The sequence below is a fragment of the Pelophylax lessonae genome, assembly GCF_965119305.1.
Source record: "Pelophylax lessonae genome assembly, chromosome: 8".
In the NCBI taxonomy this organism is placed as follows: Eukaryota; Metazoa; Chordata; class Amphibia; order Anura; family Ranidae; genus Pelophylax; species Pelophylax lessonae.
Window position 1 is genome coordinate 267999695 of NC_138775.1, and position 20065 is coordinate 268019759.

Genomic DNA, 20065 nt, shown 5'->3' on the forward strand with positions numbered 1-20065 from the left:
GAAGAAGGAGGGATAGAGGTGGGAATAGATAGGGGAAGAGGGGATAGAAGACGGTGAATGATAGAGGGAGGTGAGGGGGAAGAGGAGAGATAAAAGAAGGAGAAAAGAAGTAAAGATAGAAGGGATAGAAGAAGGAGGGATAGAGGTGGGAGTTGATAGGGGGAAGAGGGGATAGAAGAAAGGGAATGATAAAGGGAAGGTGAGGGAGAAGAGGAGAGATAAAAGAAGGAGTAAAGCTAGAAGAGATAGAAGAAGGAAGGATAGAGGTGGAAGTAGATAGGGGAAGAGGGGATAGAAGAAAGGGAATGATAGAGGGAAGGTGAGGGAGATAGAAGAGAAGAGGTAAAGGAAGGAGTAAAGAAGTAAAGATAGGAGGGATAGAGGAGGGAAGAAGAGATAGAAGACGGTGAATGATAGAGGGAGGTGAGGGAGAAGAGGAAAGATAAAATAAGGAGTAAAGAAGTAAAGATAGAAGAGATAGAAGAAGGAGGGATAGAGGTGGGAGTAGATAGGGGGAAGAGGGGAATGATAGAGGGAAGGTGAGGGAGAAGAGAGAGAGAAAAAAGAGAAGGAATAAAGAAAGAGAGAGGGATAGAAGACAGAAATAGAACCATATAGAGAAGATGGAGAGACATGAGAAAGGAGGAGAAATAAGTGAGAGGAGATCTTCCTTTCCTTGAATAATTGTCTGTCTCTGACTAATTAAAAGTTCTCTCACTCTCCCTCTGCCATTAACCCTTCCCAGCCCCTTGGTGAGTCTGCTGCCAGTGTCAGTGTCAGTGTGTGTGGCAGCAGGCAGGCAGAGAGGAGGGGTGCCCGGTGCTGAGGGTGAAGAGGGTGCCTCCGCTGCTGGGTGTTGCACTATCTCTCTGCTCCAGCAGCAGCAGCAGCATCACTCCCTGGTTGTGGTTGCTAAGGAAACGGCCGCATGGCAACCGGCTGAGAGCCTGGGGGCCGTGTGTGCTGCCGCAGCTGCCTAGCCTCGCTCATTCTCCAGCAAGCAGCAGCAGCAGCTCCGTCCTGCACTCCTCCTCCTCCTCCCTTCCTTCCTCCTCCTTGCTCTGCCAGGGATCCCAGGCTGACAGGGGCAGCCCCAGCAGTGATGGACATGATGATGTTGGTGCAGGGTGCTGCTTGCTGCTCAAACCAGTGGCTGGCCGCTGTCATCCTCAGTGTGTGCTGTCTGCTGCCCTCCTGCCTGCCCGCCGGACAGGGCATGGACTACTCCTGGCCCGCAGTGGACAACAACCTGGTCGTCAGGCAAGGAGAGACAGCCATGCTTAGGTAGGAGCCCTGTGAGCCCAGCTCATGCTGTCTTGTCTGTCTATGTGTGTCTTCTTATTTTCTATGTCAGTCTTCATCCTTTTCATTATGATTGTTTTTTTGGGTTTTTTTGCACTTGAGAGGAAGCTGCGCCACATTTGCGACACTTTTGGGATTGGGAGCTCTTGGCACTCCTTTCTGCACCCAGTCTTTTGGAATTTGGGGGGGCTCTTTGCACTCTGCTGTTCCGCACAGTCACACTACTGCTACTTTTTTTTTTCCTCCTTCTCTGTGTTGAGCTCAGTGGATGCTTCAGGTTTGTTTATCATGGACATGTCTGTGCATGGAGATAGGGGGAGCTGTGTGGATGGGAAAAGAGTGCAAGTTGTGTAACTGAGGCTGAGAAGCTCACAGCTTGCAAACCAGGCTGGGGAGCTGAGGATGGAGGGGGGTACAGGGGGGTGCACCCTGGGGCAGGGTTTGGGTGCCCTCCATGGTCTTCTTTTTATGCTGGCAAAAAGACCAAGGCTTGCAAAGGGTTAATGAGCATGCCCATGGCAATGGGTGCAAAGGGCTACCAGGAATGTGCGTCAGATTAGTTGGGGTGCACCTGCTGACACACTTTACATGCCCCCTTTGGGCACCCATTATGGTATTTTTTTCAACTACCAATGGATACTGTAAAAAAAAAACAAGGCATGCAAAGGGTTAATGAGCATGCCCATGGCTGGCCGGTGAAGGCAATGGGTGCAAAGGGCTACCAGAAATGATTAGTTGGGGTGCACCTGCTGACACACTTTACATGCCCCCTTTGGGCTTCCATTATGGTCTTTTTTCAACCACCAATGGATGCTGTAAAAAAAAAAGGCATGCAAAGGGTTAATGAGCATGCCCATGGCTGGCCGGTAGAGGCAATGGGGGCAAAGGGCTACCAGGAATGTGCATCAGATTAGTTGGGGTGCACCTGCTGACACACTTTACATGCCCCCTTTGGGCACCCATTATGGTCTTTTTTTCAACCACCAAGGCATGTAATGAGCATGCCCATTGCTGGCCGGTGGAGACGGGGGGCACAAAGGGCACCTGAGGACGTGTGTTGGCTTAGTCGGGGCGCGCCGCTACACGCTGACACCTTTTGCACGCCCCTCCCCTGCCCCTTTTTTACTACAGATGGATGCTGTAAAAAAAAACAAAAAACAAGCGTGCTAAGGGTTAATGAGCATGCCCATGACTGGCTGGTCGAGGCAGTGGGCGCAAAGGGCACCTGAGGACGTGTGTTGGCTCAGTTGGGGTGCGCTGACACCTTTTGCACGCCCCTCCCCTGCCCCTTTTTTTACTACAGATGGGTGCTGTGAAAAAAAAAACAAAACAAGCATGCAAAGGGTTAATGAGCATGCCCATGACTGGCTGGTCGAGGCAGTGGGCGCAAAGGGCACCTGAGGACGTGTGTTGGCTCAGTTGGGGTGCGCTGACACCTTTTGCACACCCCCACCTGCCCCTTTTTTTACTACATATGGGTGCTGTGAAAAAAAAAAACAAGCATGCAAAGGGTTAATGAGCATGGTCATGGCTGGCCAGTTGAGGCAATAGGCACAAAGGGCTACCAGGGATGGGCATCGGATCAGTTGGGGTGCGCCACTATGCGCTGATGCACTTTGCATGCCTTCGCCCCTGCCCCTAAATAGGGTTTTGGGCACCCACTGTATTGGGTTTTTTTTTCAAATAAGAATGGGTGCTGTCAAAAAACAAGGTGTGCAAAGGGTTAATGAGCATGGTCATGGCTGGCCGGTTGAAACGGTAGGCACAAAGGGCTACCGGAATGGGCATCGGATCAGTTGGGGCGCACCGCTATTCGCTGACGCACTTTGAATGCCCACGCCCGAGTAGGGTTTGGGCGCCCACCATCTTCTTTTTTTTTTGACTGTGAATGGTTGCTGGCAAAAAAATACCACACAGGGTGCAAAGGGTTAATGAGCATGCCCAAAGTTGGCCGGTTGAGGCAGTAGGCATAATGGGCTACCAGGGATGGACGTCAGATCAGTTGGGGCAAGCCGCGACGCGCTAACACACTTTGCATGCCCTCGCCTGCCCCCTTAGCAGGGTTTTAGCACCCTCCATGGGCATGTGTCTAACAATAACTACGGGTGATACTAAAAGCTAAGGCAATGCAAAGGATTAAGGTGCATGCTGGATGATCCGATGGGCGCAAAGGGTTACTGAGGGCATGCAAAACGTGCCCACGCAGCGGTTTGAATCAGTTCAGGTGTGTGGCTACGTGCTGCCGCACTTTGGCATTTGGTCATCCTCTGTCACTTTTTTCCTTAACTGTTAAGGAGCACTGCCAAAAAAACCAAGCCATGCAAAGGGTTAAAGAGCATGCCCATGGCTGGCCAGTTGACCTGATGGGTGCAAAGGGCTACCAAGGAATTCCAAAATGTTCATGCTCACAGCGGTTTGGTGCAATCGGAATAGTTGGGGTTGGCTGCTACATGCTAACGCATTTTGCGCATCCCTTAGCAGGATTTGGGTCTATGTTCTTCTTTTTTTTTAACTATGTCAAAAACCAAGGCGTGCAAAGGGTTAATGAGCACTCCTACTAATGGCTAATTGGCTTGGTGGTAGGCGCAAAAGGGCTACCCAGGATGTGCAAAACACGCACACCCACGTCGGTTTGGCGAAGTCGGCTCAGCTTTGCTAACGCAATACTTTGTGTGCCCCTGCTGATTTAGCGAGGGTCTGTAGCCCACTGTGACCACTCTGCAGCCCTTATTGCATCGCCCTGACTGCTGCACGCTAATAAAAGCTGCAGTTGGATTGGCTGCGATGGCACGCCTGTCCTTGGGGCTGCCTTGTTGCTGTGTCAGTTTTTAGGTTGCTGAAAGGGTTAATGCTTAGCCATGGTGACAGCGTCCACACCTTTCGCTGCGAATGTTCTGTGTTAGCATGCCCACTCCCCTCACCCCCCCCCCCCCCAGTCCTCCTTCTGCACCCCCTTTGCTTACATGATCACATATGGAGTTTAAAGGCTGTTTGTGCATCCTCTGGCCAGCACTGGGCTAGGCTCTCCTCTTGTGTGACAAAGTCATTAGGGGGTGCTTGTGCCAAAAAAATAAAACTGACAAAATTCTGAATTCAAAACACGCAGCTTATGTGCCATAGGAAGCCGGTGTTCTTTAACAGGGATAGAACTTTACTGGCTGAATTGGACTGGGTTGCCTACACTGAAATGCATATACTGGGTTGCCTACACTGAAATGCATATACTGGGTTGCATATACTGAAATGCATATACTGGGTTACATATACTGAATCACATTTACTGGGTTGCTATGCTCAATTGCATGTACTGGATTGCCTATTCTGGGTTGCATATACTGAATTGACTATACTGGGTTGCATATACTAAATTGCATATACTGAATTGGATATATAGGGTTGCATATACTAAATCTCATTTACTGGGTTGCATATGCTGAATTGCATATACTGGATTGCATATACAAAATTACATATACTGAATTGGATATACTACTAAATGTAATATACTGGATTGCTTATACTGGGTTGCATAAACTAAATCTCATTTACTGGGTTGCATATGCCTAATTGCATAAACTGGATTGCATATACTAAATTGCATATACTGAATTGGATATACTGGGTTGCATATGCTGAATTGCATATACTGGGTTGCATATACTAAATTTAATATACTGAGTTGCTTATACTGGGTTGCATATACTAAATCTCATTTACTGGGTTGCATATGCCTAATTGCATATACTGGATTGCATATACTGAATTGCATATACAGTATTGCATATACTAAATTGCATATACTGAATTGAATATACTGGGTTGCATATGCTAAATAACATTTACTGGGTTGCATATGCCTAATTGCATATACTGGATTGCATATAATAAATTGCATATACTGAATTGAATATACTGGGTTGCATATGCTGAATTGCATATACTGAATTGCATATACTGGGTTGTATATACCAAATTTAATATACTGAATTGCTTATACTGGGTTGCATATACTAAATCTCATTTACTGGGTTGAATATGCTGAATTGCATCTACTGGGTTGCATATACTAAAATGCATACACTGAATGGCATATACTGGGTTGCATATACTGAATTGCATGTACTGGGTTGCTGTACTAAATTGCATATACTGAATAGCATCTACTGGGTTGCATATACTGAATTGCATACAGTGGTTTGCTATACTAAATTGCATGTAATGAATTGTATATACAGAATTTTGGAATCTTTCGTCTACACTGAATTGTGGAACCTGTCCCCCTTTGCTGGCAGTTGTGTCATGCAGCAACCTCTCTGGTCAAGGTGGTGTTGCACAAGTAACTCTGGAAGGTGGTGTTGCTTGCTAAGAGTGTTAAAGCCTTCTTAGCTTGAGCTGGTCTTCTCCAGACTTTAATGAGACGACATAAAGCTATGATGATCATTAGCTTGCAGGATTTAACATCACTGATGAGATTAGATCTCCATTTATTAGTCCAGGTAGCCGAAGAATTCCCCTGGGCTCCCAGAATATAAAACCTCCTTATAAAATAAATAAGTGCGTTGGATGCATCCTGTGCCTGTGCTGTTGCATTCTTAGTGCTACATTGTGTCGCCTTTAGCTAGCATTGACTGCTACAGTGAAGATATGTGTCAACAGGAGCCTTGGTGTTTACTTAACCCATTAGTGACTCAGGCTGCTGCAGATGGGCAGATGTCATTGGTTGACGACTGATAACGTCTGGCCTGCGAAGAACCTCCCCAGGGCTGCGACTTTTGCTGCGACTTTGTGCCATGTTAGGCTTGGAATGTATACAGTGAATAAAGTAATAATATTTCTTATGGAAAAAACACATCTCAACCATCCCTTCCACCTTTCAGTAAACATCTGAGGCCACCCTACAATTACGTCTGCCCGCATCCTCCACCAAAATGTCACTAGCAATGCTCTGATTGGCCAATGCTGGCAAAAATCTAGTTTTTTTTTTTCAGGTCAATATTTTATTGCTGTGTAAAAACGCCTACTTTTGTATAAATTGGCTTTATATGTACACAAGAACATACAAATTGTAATAAACTTGTATTTGTAGCACGGATGTGATCCACGCTCTCTCAATCTCCTTTTTTTTCTTCTTCCCTTTATCTTTCTCTCTCTATCTCTCTTATAAATATAAATATACATTGCTTTTATGATAAGGTAATAATGCATAATAATGTAATTTGCTCTCAGATTTAATAACCCTTTAACGATCTTTTGCTGCAAACGCCATCCTCACCCTACGTTGTAAGTCATTAGAGAAGAGAGAGATTATGTGCTCATCCTTCGTGATGTCTTGCCTTAATGAATGGTGTTCTCCCATATGGTGCTGTAGCGAAGGCACCCCCGGCTCTCTATGCCCCCGCACTGGTCATTTCGGCTTACTACCGAAACATTTTGATTATAAACGTTGCATTTGGAAAGGCTTGGCCAATGACCGTCGGAGAGTTTACCATCCCTGGCTCGCTTCTCTCCTGCCTATTACAGCATCTGTCCTTTCTCATCGCTGTGGACACGAACGTGTTTATCTATCCTTACACTTACTTTGATCTGACGGGTTTTTCGCCACCAGCGATGTCGGTGTAGTCCTTGCCTGCCATGGGGGACGCGGCTGTCCTTGTTTTCTGTGTGTTTAGGATGATTGAAACATCATTGTTTGTAAATATGTAATGCCGTGTTTATACTGAGGATAGAGAAGGATTGATTGTTATCAGATTATATACAGTGGGTACGGAAAGTATTCAGACCCCCTTAAATTATTCACTCTTTGTTATATTGCAGCCATTTGCTAAAATCATTTAAGTTCATTCTTCTTCCTCATGAATGTACACATAGCACCCCATACTGACAGAAAAACACAGAATTGTTGACATTGTTGCAGATTTATTAAAAAAGAAAAACTGAAATATCACATGGTCCTAAGTATTCAGACCCTTTGCTCAGTATTTAGTAGAAGCCCCCTTTTGATCTAATACAGCCAGGAGTCTTTTTGGGAAAGATGCAACAAGTCTTTCACACCTGGATTTGGGGATCCTCTGCCATTCCTCCTTGCAGATCCTCTCCAGTTCTCAGGTTGGATGGTAAACATTGGTGGATCGCCAATTTTTTAGGTCTCTCCAGAGATGCTCAATTGGGTTTAAGTCAGGGCTCTGGCTGGGCCATTCAAGAACAGTCACGGAGTTGTTGTGAAGCCACTCCTTCGTTATTTTAGCTGTGTGCTTAGGGTCATTGTCTTGTTGGAAGGTAAACCTTCGGCCCAGTCTGAGGTCCAGAGCACTCTGGAGAGTTTTTTGTCCAGGATATCCCTGTACTTGGCCGCATTCATCTTTCCCTCGATTGCAACCAGTCGTCCTGTCCCTGCAGCTGAAAAACACCCCCACAGCATGATACTGCCACCACCATGCTTCACTGTTGGGACTGTATTGGACAGGTGATGAGCAGTGCCTGGTTTTCTCCACACATACCGCTTAGAATTAAGGCCAAAAAGTTCTATTTTGGTCTCATCAGACCAGAGAATCTTATTACTCACCATCTTGGAGTCCTTTAGGTGTTTTTTAGCAAACTCCATGCGGGCTTTCATGTGTCTTACACTGAGGAGAGGCTTCCGTCGGGCCACTCTGCCATAAAGCCCCGACTGGTGGAGGGCTGCAGTGATGGTTGACTTTCTACAACTTTCTCCCATCTCCTGACTGCATCTCTGGAGCTCAGCCACAGTGATCTTTGGGTTCTTCTTTACCTCTCTCACCAAGGCTCTTCTCCCCCGATAGCTCAGTTTGGCCTGACGGCCAGCTCTAGGAAGGGTTCTGGTCGTCCCAAACGTCTTCCATTTGAGGATTATGGAGGCCACTGTGCTCTTAGGAACCTTAAGTGCAGCAGAAATCTTTTTGTAACCTTGGCCAGATCTGTGCCTTGCCACAATTCTGTCTCTGAGCTCTTCAGGCAGTTCCTTTGACCTCATGATTCTCATTTGCTCTGACATGCATTGTGATCTGGAAGGTCTTATATAGACAGGTGTGTGGCTTTCCTAATCAAGTCCAATCAGTATAATCAAACACAGCTGGACTCAAATGAAGGTGTAGAACCATCTCAAGGATGATCAGAAGAAATGGAAAGCACCTGAGTTAAATATATGAGTGTCACAGCAAAGGGTCTGAATACTTAGGACCATGTGATATTTCAGTTTTTCTTTTTTAATAAATCTGCAACAATGTCAACAATTCTGTGTTTTTCTGTCAGTATGGGGTGCTATGTGTACATTCATGAGGAAGAAGAATGAACTTAAATGATTTTGGCAAATGGCTGCAATATAACAAAGAGTGAAAAATTTAAGGGGGTCTAAATACTTTCCGTACCCACTGTATGTCAGTAAAAATCGGATTCTGAAAGTTTTTTTTTTTTACTCTTTGCAAATTTAGATTCTTTTTCCTCTCTCTTTAAAGAGGAAGTAAACCCTCCTCTGCAACATTTACCTATAGGTAAGCCTATGATAAGACTTACCTATAGGTACTGTATATATCTCTTAAACATGTACCGTTTCGGAGATATTTACCTTAAATGCAGCCAGTGACATCACTGGCGCATGCGCTCTGAAGGAACGGCCGCTCCTTCAGAGCCCCGTGCCGTGACCGTCGGCTCCCGCGCGCATGCGCGGGAGTGACGTAATCGCGGGTCTGGCCAATCAGATGGCCGGATGCCGTGATCCTGGAAGACGGGCGACTGAATAAGTCGCCCGTCATACAGGTAAGCGAGTGGCACAGCGGGGGCTCGTTCTAAGGTAAGTATTTCATAATGAGCTAGTATGCGATGCATACTAGCTCATTATGTGTTTCTCTTTCAGGTTGGAAAAAAAAATTATTTTAATGAGTTTACAACCTCTTTAAGTGCCGGTTCACATATATACCATGCGGGAACCCTGCAAATCCACTGCGGGTTCCTGCATCGCATTCAAATCGCAGGCAGTTCACGCTGCCATATGCAAATCGCTGGGGGGTTGTCAATACAAAATTAACGACACCCCCAGATCGGTTTGAATATCGCAGTGTGAACTTTTAGTTTGGACATGAATCGGATGGCATAGGTGTGAGCCACTATGTGATCCGATTCTGCTGCAGATCCAAAAAAGGGTCCTGTGCGAGTTGTGTCTGAAGCTGATGCAAATTTAGCCATACAATCTGTATGGCTGAATGCGCCTTGCACAGACATCGCATGTGATTTTCAGAGCAGTGCGCTCCGAATCACATGCGATGTCTGTCATTGCACTAATGTGAACCGGAGCCCTGGCATCAGTAATTGTTTTCATATCTATCTATCTATCTATCTATCTATCTATCTATCTATCTATCTATCTATCTATCTATCTATCTATCTATCTATCTATCTATCTATCTATAAACAAAAACACAAAAGAAGGGCGCATTATCCTCAATATAGGCTTTTAATATTAAAACATAAAAATGGCTACTCACAAATGCAGGTGAAAATCAATCACATCAGACTCATAGACTTGAGTATCAGAAGTAGTCCATACAGGTGTCCATAGTCTTATTAGGATGACGGCTGACGCGTTTCGAGGCATATGCCTCTTCCTCAGAGCCACTGTGACATGATCTACTCAATGGTTTAAATATCTATCTATCTATCTATCTATCTATCTATCTATCTATCTATCTATCTATCTATCTATCTATCTATCTATCTATCTATCTATCTATCTACCCACCCATCTGTAACACTGCCTCCTAGAGGACTGCTGAGAATTGCACTTTCTGGATTCCCCTGGGTTACCCGTAGCAACAGTCCGTGGAAACGTATCACTTTAGATGCTTGGCTCAGACAATAAACAATACAGGGGATTTGATTTTTGTGTTTTATTTGGAACTGGGATAGGAGAAGGGATGAGTGGGATACTCCAAATATGAGCTATGCACAGATCTGAGGACAACTATCTGTAGTGTGCAGCAAGGCCGCTGCTTCACCTTACCAAGTGAAGATAAAGAATATGATCCTGTTATAATTTCTCTTCAGGGTCCTAACTTGGCACCTCCTTTCTCACTTGCCGTGTGTGCTGGCTCCTGTCCACTGACTCTCCTCTGGAGTGGTCCCCTTCCTGGGCAGACCCCTGGCAAGCTTCCCGGTACTCACAGACACTGTTTTTCCCAAGGTTGCTCTGCCTCCAACTCCACTTGTCAGCTTTCCTGGATCTCCTGCCTCAGCACCACACTCCTGGCTCACTAGGCCGACCGTCTGTGACACCTTCCACACTGACAGGAGGAGAGACAGCCGTTACCCTCCTCCTGGGACCTGGCTTCCCACCCAAAGACCACCCTGTCACATGTGCCCTTGGCTTTTAAAGCATATCCCAGGATGCACCACTGTCTGTACCAACCCACTGGGATAGTTACAAAGCCTGTGTGTCACTGGCTGGGTTTCCTCCACTGTCCAACAGGCTCCCCTATTGGATACAGTGGGGACACTCCCTCAGCCCAGATGAATCACACATGGACACATGAAGCAGGCCTAACTACTGACCAGGCTCCCCTGATAAGCAGATGGAGCAGACTATGGTTTACCTGCTGCTCCCCTGTTAAGCAGGCAGAGCAAACTTATCCTCCTTAACTAGCACCTAACTAGGAGGATGCTACATATCTATCTATCTATCTATCTATCTATCTATCTATCTATCTATCTATCTATCTATCTATCTATCTATCTATCTATCTATCTATCTATCTATCTATCTATATATCTATCTATCTATCTATCTATCTATCTATCTATCTATCTATCTATCTATCTATCTATCTATCTATCTATCCATTGTCCCTTTCTGTATCTGCCTGCCTCTCCCATCTTTCAATCCTTCTTATCTATTTGTCCATCTGTCTATCTTTTCTCCATTCTCTCTCTTTATAGATTTGTATCATTATCTTTCTATATGAATTAATCTGCTTTCTCTGTGCTGACATACATGTGAAGGCAGCCACTGCATTAACCCCTTGAGTACAGGAGTGATTTTAGCACACCCAGTGACGTGCCGGGTCCAGGTTGGGTTAACACTCGGAAGTGGGATTTGGGGGGGTTCGGAGGCAGTGAAGTGTGCATTCAGCAAAGACAACAGCGAAAGATTTAGCAGAGGCGCAGAGAATCATCTAAACGCAGACAGGCTCTACAGGAGGTGGCAAAAGTGTATAGGATTTATGGAAGGGAAAATCCTCCAGATCCCAAACCTAGCCATATGTTGAATCCAGGTCAGGTTGATCTCCTTGATCCCCTGCGGCTTCACATTGACTCGTGTTTGTGGGATGTCTTTGCCTGTGGATGTTTATTAAGTGGAATTGTATTTTTAGCGAGTGTTCATTTTGAATTATTTGCCGTTTTATGGAAATAGCTTTTTGATGTGGCTTTTCACACTTCTCCTTGCTTGCTGTGCCTTGGTTTATGGTCTCATTTATTACACAGGCTGGTACATGACAGGCTGCCGGGCACGATAAGCCACCAAGGGAGGACATTGTTTTCAATGAAAGTCTATAGACTGCTGTGGAGGTAGGGGGAGCAGTAAAGTACAATCGTTGTGGTGCACTACTAAGCGAGAGTTATTTACTAAGTCTGGAGAAGCTGTCAATGGCAGCCAATCAGCTTCTAGTTTTCATTTTCAAAGCATAACTAAACAGGTTGAAGCTAGAAGCTGAATGTGTGAAAATCCAGGAGGTCAGAGTTGACACATCAACAAATTTGGTAGCATAACCTCTTCCATTGACATACCATGTCTGCATGCTTTCTGTGTTGATTTGCATGGATATAGTGCATTGCGAAAGTATTCGGCCCCCTTGAACTTTTCAACCTTTTGCTACATTTCAGGCTTCAAGCATAAAGATATAAAACTAATTTTTTTTGAAGAATCAACAACAAGTTGTTCTTCATGATGCTCTCTGCACTTTAAACGGACCTCTGAGACTATCACAGTGCAGGTGCATTTATACGGAGACTTGATTACACATAGGTGGATTCTATTTATCATCATTAGTCATTTAGGTCAACATTGGATCATTCAGAGATCCTCACTGAACTTCTGGAGAGAGTTTGCTGCACTGAAAGTAAAGGGGCTGAATAATTTTGCACGCCCAATTTTTCAGTTTTTTATTTGTTAAAAAAAGTTTGAAATATCCAATGAATTTCATTCCACTTCATGATTGTGTCCCACTTGTTGTTGATTCTTCAAAAAAAAATACAGTTTTATATCTTTATGTTTGAAGCCTGAAATGTGGCAAAAGGTCGAAAAGTTGAAGGGGGTCAAATACTTTTGCAATGCACTGTATCTACGTTAACCATCAGAGATACCTAATAAAATGGATAGATAGATAGATAGATAGATAGATAGATAGATAGATAGATAGATAGATAGATAGATAGATAGATAGATAGATAGATAGATAGATAGATAGATAGATAAACTGGTGGACAACCTTCATGATGGGGGGCCTCAAGTGCAGCCCCCAATATCACCAAAGAGCCACACATAAAATTCATTGAAAATTCATTAGCAGACAAATAACAGGATATAGTCAAAGACTATTTGCATGATATAAGAGATGGTCAGAGATTGCGGACATGGTACAAGAGATGGTCAGAGACTGTGGACATAATTCAGGAGATGGTAAGAGACTGGACATAATACAGGAGACTTTTAGAGGCTGCAAATATTTCATAGGAGTTGTTGGATACTGGGGACATGCTTCGGGAGACAGCCATAGACTGGAGACCTACTACATGAGGTTGTAGGAGATCACTACTGTTTCACGGACCTGAACAAAATTATGGGGTGGGCAACTACATGACAGATGAGGTTTAATGTTGAAAAATGTAAAGTAATGCACTTGGGGGCCAGAAACCAGAAAGCATGAATCAGTTATGAAATGTCCTTAACAAGTCCAGTAGACAGTGATTAACTACCACTAGATATACCATGACCTGGGTATTTGGGAACCTTCACAGACACTGTAAACAAGTTTATTTAGCTGTTTGCCTGGAGTTCTGCTTTAAATTAAAGCTATACCTTTAATAAACACTACATCATCCCACCCAGCCCTTCTAAACGAATGAACACTAACAACCCCCATCCCAACCGCTTACCTTCCATAGTAGAATAACTCTGTTTTTATTCTGTCCGGGTGGAAATTCTCTGCAGGGCTAGCTGGACCTGTACATTTAGCTCCCATAGACTAGACCAGCCTTTCTCAATCTTTTTAACACCGGGGAACCCTTAAAATAACTTTCCTGCCTTAGGGAACCCCTTCCAAAAATGACTATATCTACAACTCATGGTACATTAGTGCGAAGGTCAGTGGGAAGAATATTCCTTTCTTTTGTCGCCATTGAAAAGAATAATCCCCTTACAGATAGCTGAAAAGATCAAGGGTGTCAATGGGAACTTATCTGGGAGGCAGAAATTGATCGTTGCTTAAGGAACCCCTAGAAACCTCTGGAGTAACCCTAGAGTTCCATAGAACCCCGGTTGAGAAACCTTGCCATAGAGACTCATGATGATTGCAAGATGGCCCTATAAGTCTGTGATGGCATGCTATGCAGGTGCAGCCAGCAGTGAAGATGATTCCCAAGTAGAGGTTAAAAGCAAGGAGTGGGCCTTAGCTGTCCTACTGGGGTAAGTAGAAGTTGGGTTGTTAGGGTAGATTCGTTCAGGAGGGCTTAGCAAGGTGGGTTACTGTAGTCTTTATTTAAGGTACAGCTGCCCTTTAAAGTGTATGTCAAGGGTAAAAAAAATAAAACATATTTACCCAGTATGTTTCTGCAATGCATGCCCTTGACGCGTTTCGTCATCATGACTTTGTCCTGGGATTGGCTGCATGGCACGGCAACCATGCTTATATACGCCTCCATATGCTAATGATAGATCATTGCGCAAGCGTTTATGGTGTCCCCGTGGCCATGATACGCATAGCTTACACCATACATACAATACCACATAGAATACATACAATGATTACAGCAAGTATTACATCAAATAAACTACCTACATCGACTGCCAATATAGGAGTTATCACCTATTACTGTACTGCTGCAATCCTAAGTATACCTCAAATTTAAAAATGGTCATGAAATCAATTGAATAAAACAACAATCTGAAACCATCTAAACAATAAAAGTTACAAAAATTATAGATAAAAAAAATTATATATAGAAAAACTATAAAAATAAATGTATATAAATAATGATCCTCCTCACAATGAATTTACCAGCAAGTAGAATCGACTGTTAATAATTGACCAAAATAAAGAACATAACATTTAGTAATTACTTATAAAGCAGCTTAACCAGTTGCCGACTGCCTACAGTATATTTTTACTGCGGCAGTCTGGCTCTTACAGGCAAAGAGACGTAGGTATATCCCTTAAACTCTACAAATACAGAGAAATACCTGTGGATCTGCCAGGTCCCAACTTCCTGTTTGGGCTGACAACACTGTGCTTTTGTGGCAATGGAATCCCAACCCGCATTGTCAGCTCTACCTGCTGGACTACAGAACCCTGCCTATCCCCTGTCCCTTTCTGTACCTGTCCACATTAATACATTGATCTCCTTCTCAGCAAACCCATGCCTTCCAAGAACCTGCCCACACTGTGAAAGGGGTCTTGGGAGATGTAGTTTTGAAGGTGTGCCTAGATCAGTAAGAAATAACTTCCTGCCCCTTCAACATTTTTACAGATCTGGTGGCAATGTCACAGGGCAGAATAAAAGATTTTGTTTTACTACAGGAACAAAAGAAGAATAAATAGTACTGGGATGTGCTCTAGACCTTATTGAGACCAGAGCTTTTTAAATTCTTCCAAAACACTCAATGCCCGACAGTAAAAACAAATAAAAGTTTACATACAATATACAGTAAGTATGGGAATATAAAATACTGTATTTACTGAAATGCTTTGAGGTTATGGATGGGGCTTGTTGTCACTTGTTGGGGGGGATCTGGAAGGGGTTCGGGGACTCTGCAAAAGACTTGGTGGCCTTGTGAGAGAAGAGTTTTTGGAGAGGGCTGATAAATGTGGGGGCTTGGGGTCTCTCTAAGAGGCTGGGGGATTTGCATGGGTGCTGTGGAAGACTGGTAAACACTTCTGGGACTGGGGTGCACTGTCAGAGATTGCGGAGCACTGTGAGACACCGTTGAAGGTTGGGGGCATCACCGTGGAGAGCTGGATGATCTGTAGCAAGCTAGGGAGTACTGCAGGGGGCTTGAACCACTTTGGGGGCTGAGGGCTCTCAAGCTGCCAATGGGCACTGTGAAAGACTCTTAAAGTTTGAGGGCACTATGGGAAGCTGGAGGCTCTGCTGCAAGTTCGGGGCACTGCAGGGGCAAGGGTCTCATAAGGGGCTTATTGGCACTTTGGGAGACTAGACTGCTGTCACTGGGGAGCATTGTAGGAGGTTGGGGGACAATGTAGAAGGCTGGGGCAACTGTGGAGTGCTGGAGGCTCTGCAGCAAGCTTGGAGCACTGTAGGGGGCTAGGGGGACTTTGGGGGCTGAGGGCTCTCAAGGGGCCTATAGGCACTGTGGAAGGTTGGGGATCTTTAGCTGGCTGCATGTCCAAGAGGAGGGAGGCCTTAGCCCGTTGGTTGGGAACCACTGGTCTAGAGGAGGGAGTGGGAAGTTTGAGGTGAATATTCGGGCAATGCCTAAACCAGTGATGGCGAACCTTGGCACACCAGATGTTTTGGAACTACATTTCCCATGATACTCAGGCACACTGCAGAATGCTTGAGCATCATGGGAAATGTAGTTCCAAAACGTCTGGGGTGCCAAGGTTCGCCACCACTGGCCTAAACATTGACCAGGCAAACTCTGATGGACATTTCTGCAGGATCCAGCTGATTTTTCTGTACATGGAAGCAGCATGGGGAACTTCAGGCTTATGTACAAGTCTGCCTAATCCACCTTTATCCACTTACAACTGAACAATAGGTTGAGGCTGAGCTCAGCTCTTAGTGACATTTCACACCATTTCTAAACTGCCCATGCACAATTCTCATGCACAATCCCATGACTTTTGGGTGAGCAAGGAGGATGCTGGATAAATGCATTTTCTTGGTCTTAATTCAGTTATGCTCTGGAGTGATTTGCAGCATCTACAGGCAGTACCCTGAGTCCATCAGATGGAATGGCTGCAGATTGTCATCTATGATGGTTCTAGAGAGATGATCATTTGTCTCGGCACACATCGCCGTGCTCCGTAATTGTGAAATACTACTGTTTCCAGGCGTTGTTTTTCCCTAGATGAGACTTACATCCTTAACTCAGGCCTTTACATAAACACTTAGTAATATTCAGATTTATTTCTGTGGATAATAAAAGAAGATTTATGATTTAGGAGAACATTTTTTAAAGCTATCAAAGTGAGTTAACCATAAGAATTCATGCTCACAAACGTATTGGGCCATATAGCCTAAAAATATGGCCGCATTTCAGTGTTTGGGAGCCAGAGGTGTTGCGTACAGCTATCTGTACAAATGAACTACAGGATGAGCCAGTACCTAAACACATGCATGCATATGGATTACACCCCTGGACACCCCACACTTGCTGCTTCCAGAGGTGTATGTCTATTCACGTATGCGTGTTTATGCCCAGAACTGCCTATACCTTCGTACAGCTGAATCCTGTAATTTGTTTGTGCAGGCAGCTGTGTGCAACCTATAGCTCCTGGGCACCAAACTACGGCCATATTTAACGATATATGGTCCAATACCTCCGTGTGTATAATCCCCCCGAAAAATTACATATCCTTCAGTGTTTAAACTAGGGATGCACTGATCCGATATTCTGATCGTATATCGGCCCGATACTGGCAAAATAGCTGGATCGGTAAAATGTAGCAGACCTTCGGGCCGATCCGGAGCGTAGCTACTATGTTACATGTTAATGCTACTCTCCAGCCTTCTCTCGACGCTCCAGATGACGTCGTAGTGACGAAACACGTAGGGAGTGGCTTATTACAGCAGTACGTCACATTCGGTAACGGTGGTTCAGACCGGTGGAACGCGGAAGCAGCCCGGCGGACACTGCATACTGAAAGTGAACTCCCTAACTGTGAGTGGATGCTAACTTGCTTCAATTTGAATACCATATACTACGCAATGGAGGCTATTTTGTGTTTCAGCAACTGATGGGACCTGAGTCATCTGCCACAAGCGTGCGGTAAGCATTGTTTGCACCCGGTGGAGATCCACAGGCGCAAGTTCTATCATTTAAAGGCACGCAATTGAGCACTTGGTGCAATCAGGTGTACAAACAGCACTAAGCACTTTGTATTTAAGTGGCGATATTATATGGTTTTACTAAGCACATTTTATGCACTTTTATTGATGGATTTTTATGGATATCAGCACCAAGCACTTTGCATTTAAGTGGCGACACTATAAGGTTTTACCAAACGCGCTATATGCACTTTCATAAAACGTATGGTTTTTATATATATATTTTATTTTCACTAATACGCACACCATACACATCTTTTATCTTCAATATTTTATATGTGGTAGCACTTCACACTACCTCAGAGGTAGGTTGGTGGCAGCTTACATCACATTTCTTAAGCTAATCCTAGTCCAATCAATGTACTGAAGCTCCATAGCGCTGGTGTCAATCTCACCCCCTATATCTCCAGGCTTCTGACCCTCCCTCATTCACTTTAATAGGAGAAAAAAAAGCTTTTAATCATCTAATTCTACAGTTGCAGGCATTCTTCTTCTGTTTATAGGGGGGGGGGGTCGTCTTACTTTCGGTATCTACATCACTGGCTGTGTAATGTAGACATTTCCTATTGGATGTCCAGAAGCAGGGTTTAGAAGAGTGACATCAGCGAAAGGGGATGGCACTGACATATCTGCAGTGGTAAATTTACAGTTTAGTAAGTTTTTTTATAAGGTATCTGCCGATCCGGAAGTATTATTTTATTATAAGCTCACAAAACAGTACTTCCAGATCGGTTTCGGGATCGGCGCTTTCACAAAGCCAAAGATCGGGATCGGGACCAAAAAAGTCAGATCAGTGCATCACTAGTCCAAACATAGCTTCTTAGACCCAGAATGCTCAATATGTAAATCTAAAAATCTAGTTTGGAAGGGTACTGTCAGACCTGCTTACAATTCCACAGACATGTGACCATGAACAGCAGGGTGTTAAACTCTGGGAAAAGAACACTTCCATTTAAATAAATTCCTCAATAGACACAAAGGATATAAATCCACTTTGCATGCTTTACAAATCCAAATATTACATTGTAGAAGTAGCAGTGGCATCGTCACGGTGCGTATACATGCATGTACATAGCCTATGCAGAGAGCAGAGCTGTGAAAGGGGCCGGGCAGACTCCACCCACTACAGGCTGCTTGCGGAAAACTACAGAAGGGGCGGAGAAAAGACCAGTTATAAAGATACAAGGGAGAGAGCAGCAGTGACCAGTGGGAGGGACCCAGTAGACTCCACCAACTACAGGCTGCCTGAAGAAAACGACAGGAGGGGCGGAGACAAGACCAGTCACCCTGCACAAGGAGAGAGAGCAGCAGTGAGCGGTCTTTATTACAGGAAGCTCATGCACAGAGGGAAAGTCTCACACTGGATTACTGCACAGATCTGGAAGAAATACACAAAGCTCACCAAGATTCAAGAATATACATGACAATGTATTTAGACAATATTTGCTTATCCCAGAGTTTAGCTTTAACATAGGTTTATTTTTGATAATTTCCACCCATATAAAATCAAAAAATAAAAATAAAATGGTAGAAATTGTAACATATTTTGAAGTTTGGACCAATGCATATTTCATAAATTGAACACAAAAAAGAAAAGAGAAAACTGGACTTTCACAGTACTGACTTCCCCATTTAGAGAAATTCAAAATACACAATTCAGAAAAATGATTGCTTTATTCATTTCCAATAAAAAATATTTTGTTATAGATCACAAATAAAATCCTTTAACCAGGAATGGTATCACACGTGATAAAACAAATACAAAAATTCACCACCCTCGATTTATAAAGGTTAAAATCCTTCCACAGATCTGCTGTATCATACAGTATGACCAGTGTAAGTGAGGGAGGGCAGCAGACTCCTCCCTACGTGTTTCGCCTTTCTGGCTTCCTCAGTGGTACTTAATAAATAGGGTTGAACTGGGTGAATAGCTGAATATAATCTCAGAGGGAATATGGACATCCACTTCAGGCAGTCAGCTGGTCTCCCAATGTTCCCAGGGGTGGGGTGGTGTATGTCCAAACCCAAAACAGGTGAAAACCGCCCAAAGCCGGGTATCCGATCTAACCAGGGGAGGGAAGGGAGACACTTGGCCCAATCTAGCACAAATGGACTCTTTTCCAATAGTGCTTTATATGCAATTTTTCATACCTGACCAATCCCTCTGTAAGCTGGAAATCACTGTAGCAGTCAGCCCTACCACACCCCCGCTATCCAGAGAATGCTTTGATTTTTTTTTTTAATGAATCCTAGGCGTTCTCTGATTGGGGAAAGTGCAAATTGTGACATCACTGCCCCACCTTTCCACCTTGTCCAATCAGAGAATGTCTTGTTTTCCTTAAAAATAAAAATACAAGGCTTTCTCTGAAAGGCGTTGACCCCTTGTGGTTACAATGCAGAAGGGCAGCTGCTCGGCACTGGACACAGTAGACTGCTGCTACCACTGTAGTAGCTGCAACTACTACAG

The 20065-nt window shown here is 44.3% G+C and overlaps 1 protein-coding gene across 4 annotated transcripts in view; it reads left to right on the plus strand.

Moving 5' to 3' along the window:
- Positions 1–775: 775 nt before the first annotated feature.
- Positions 776–20065, plus strand: part of NEGR1 (neuronal growth regulator 1) — an 846722-nt gene continuing 827432 nt past the window's right edge. The window contains exon 1 of one of the 4 annotated variants that reach the window (XM_082264787.1): positions 776–1284. In XM_082264787.1, the coding sequence (XP_082120913.1) occupies positions 1103–1284 (182 nt within the window). In that variant the 5' untranslated portion in view covers positions 776–1102. The remainder of the gene's footprint in view (positions 1285–20065) is intronic. The other 3 variants (XM_082264788.1, XM_082264789.1, XM_082264790.1) reach the window with 3 other exon arrangements.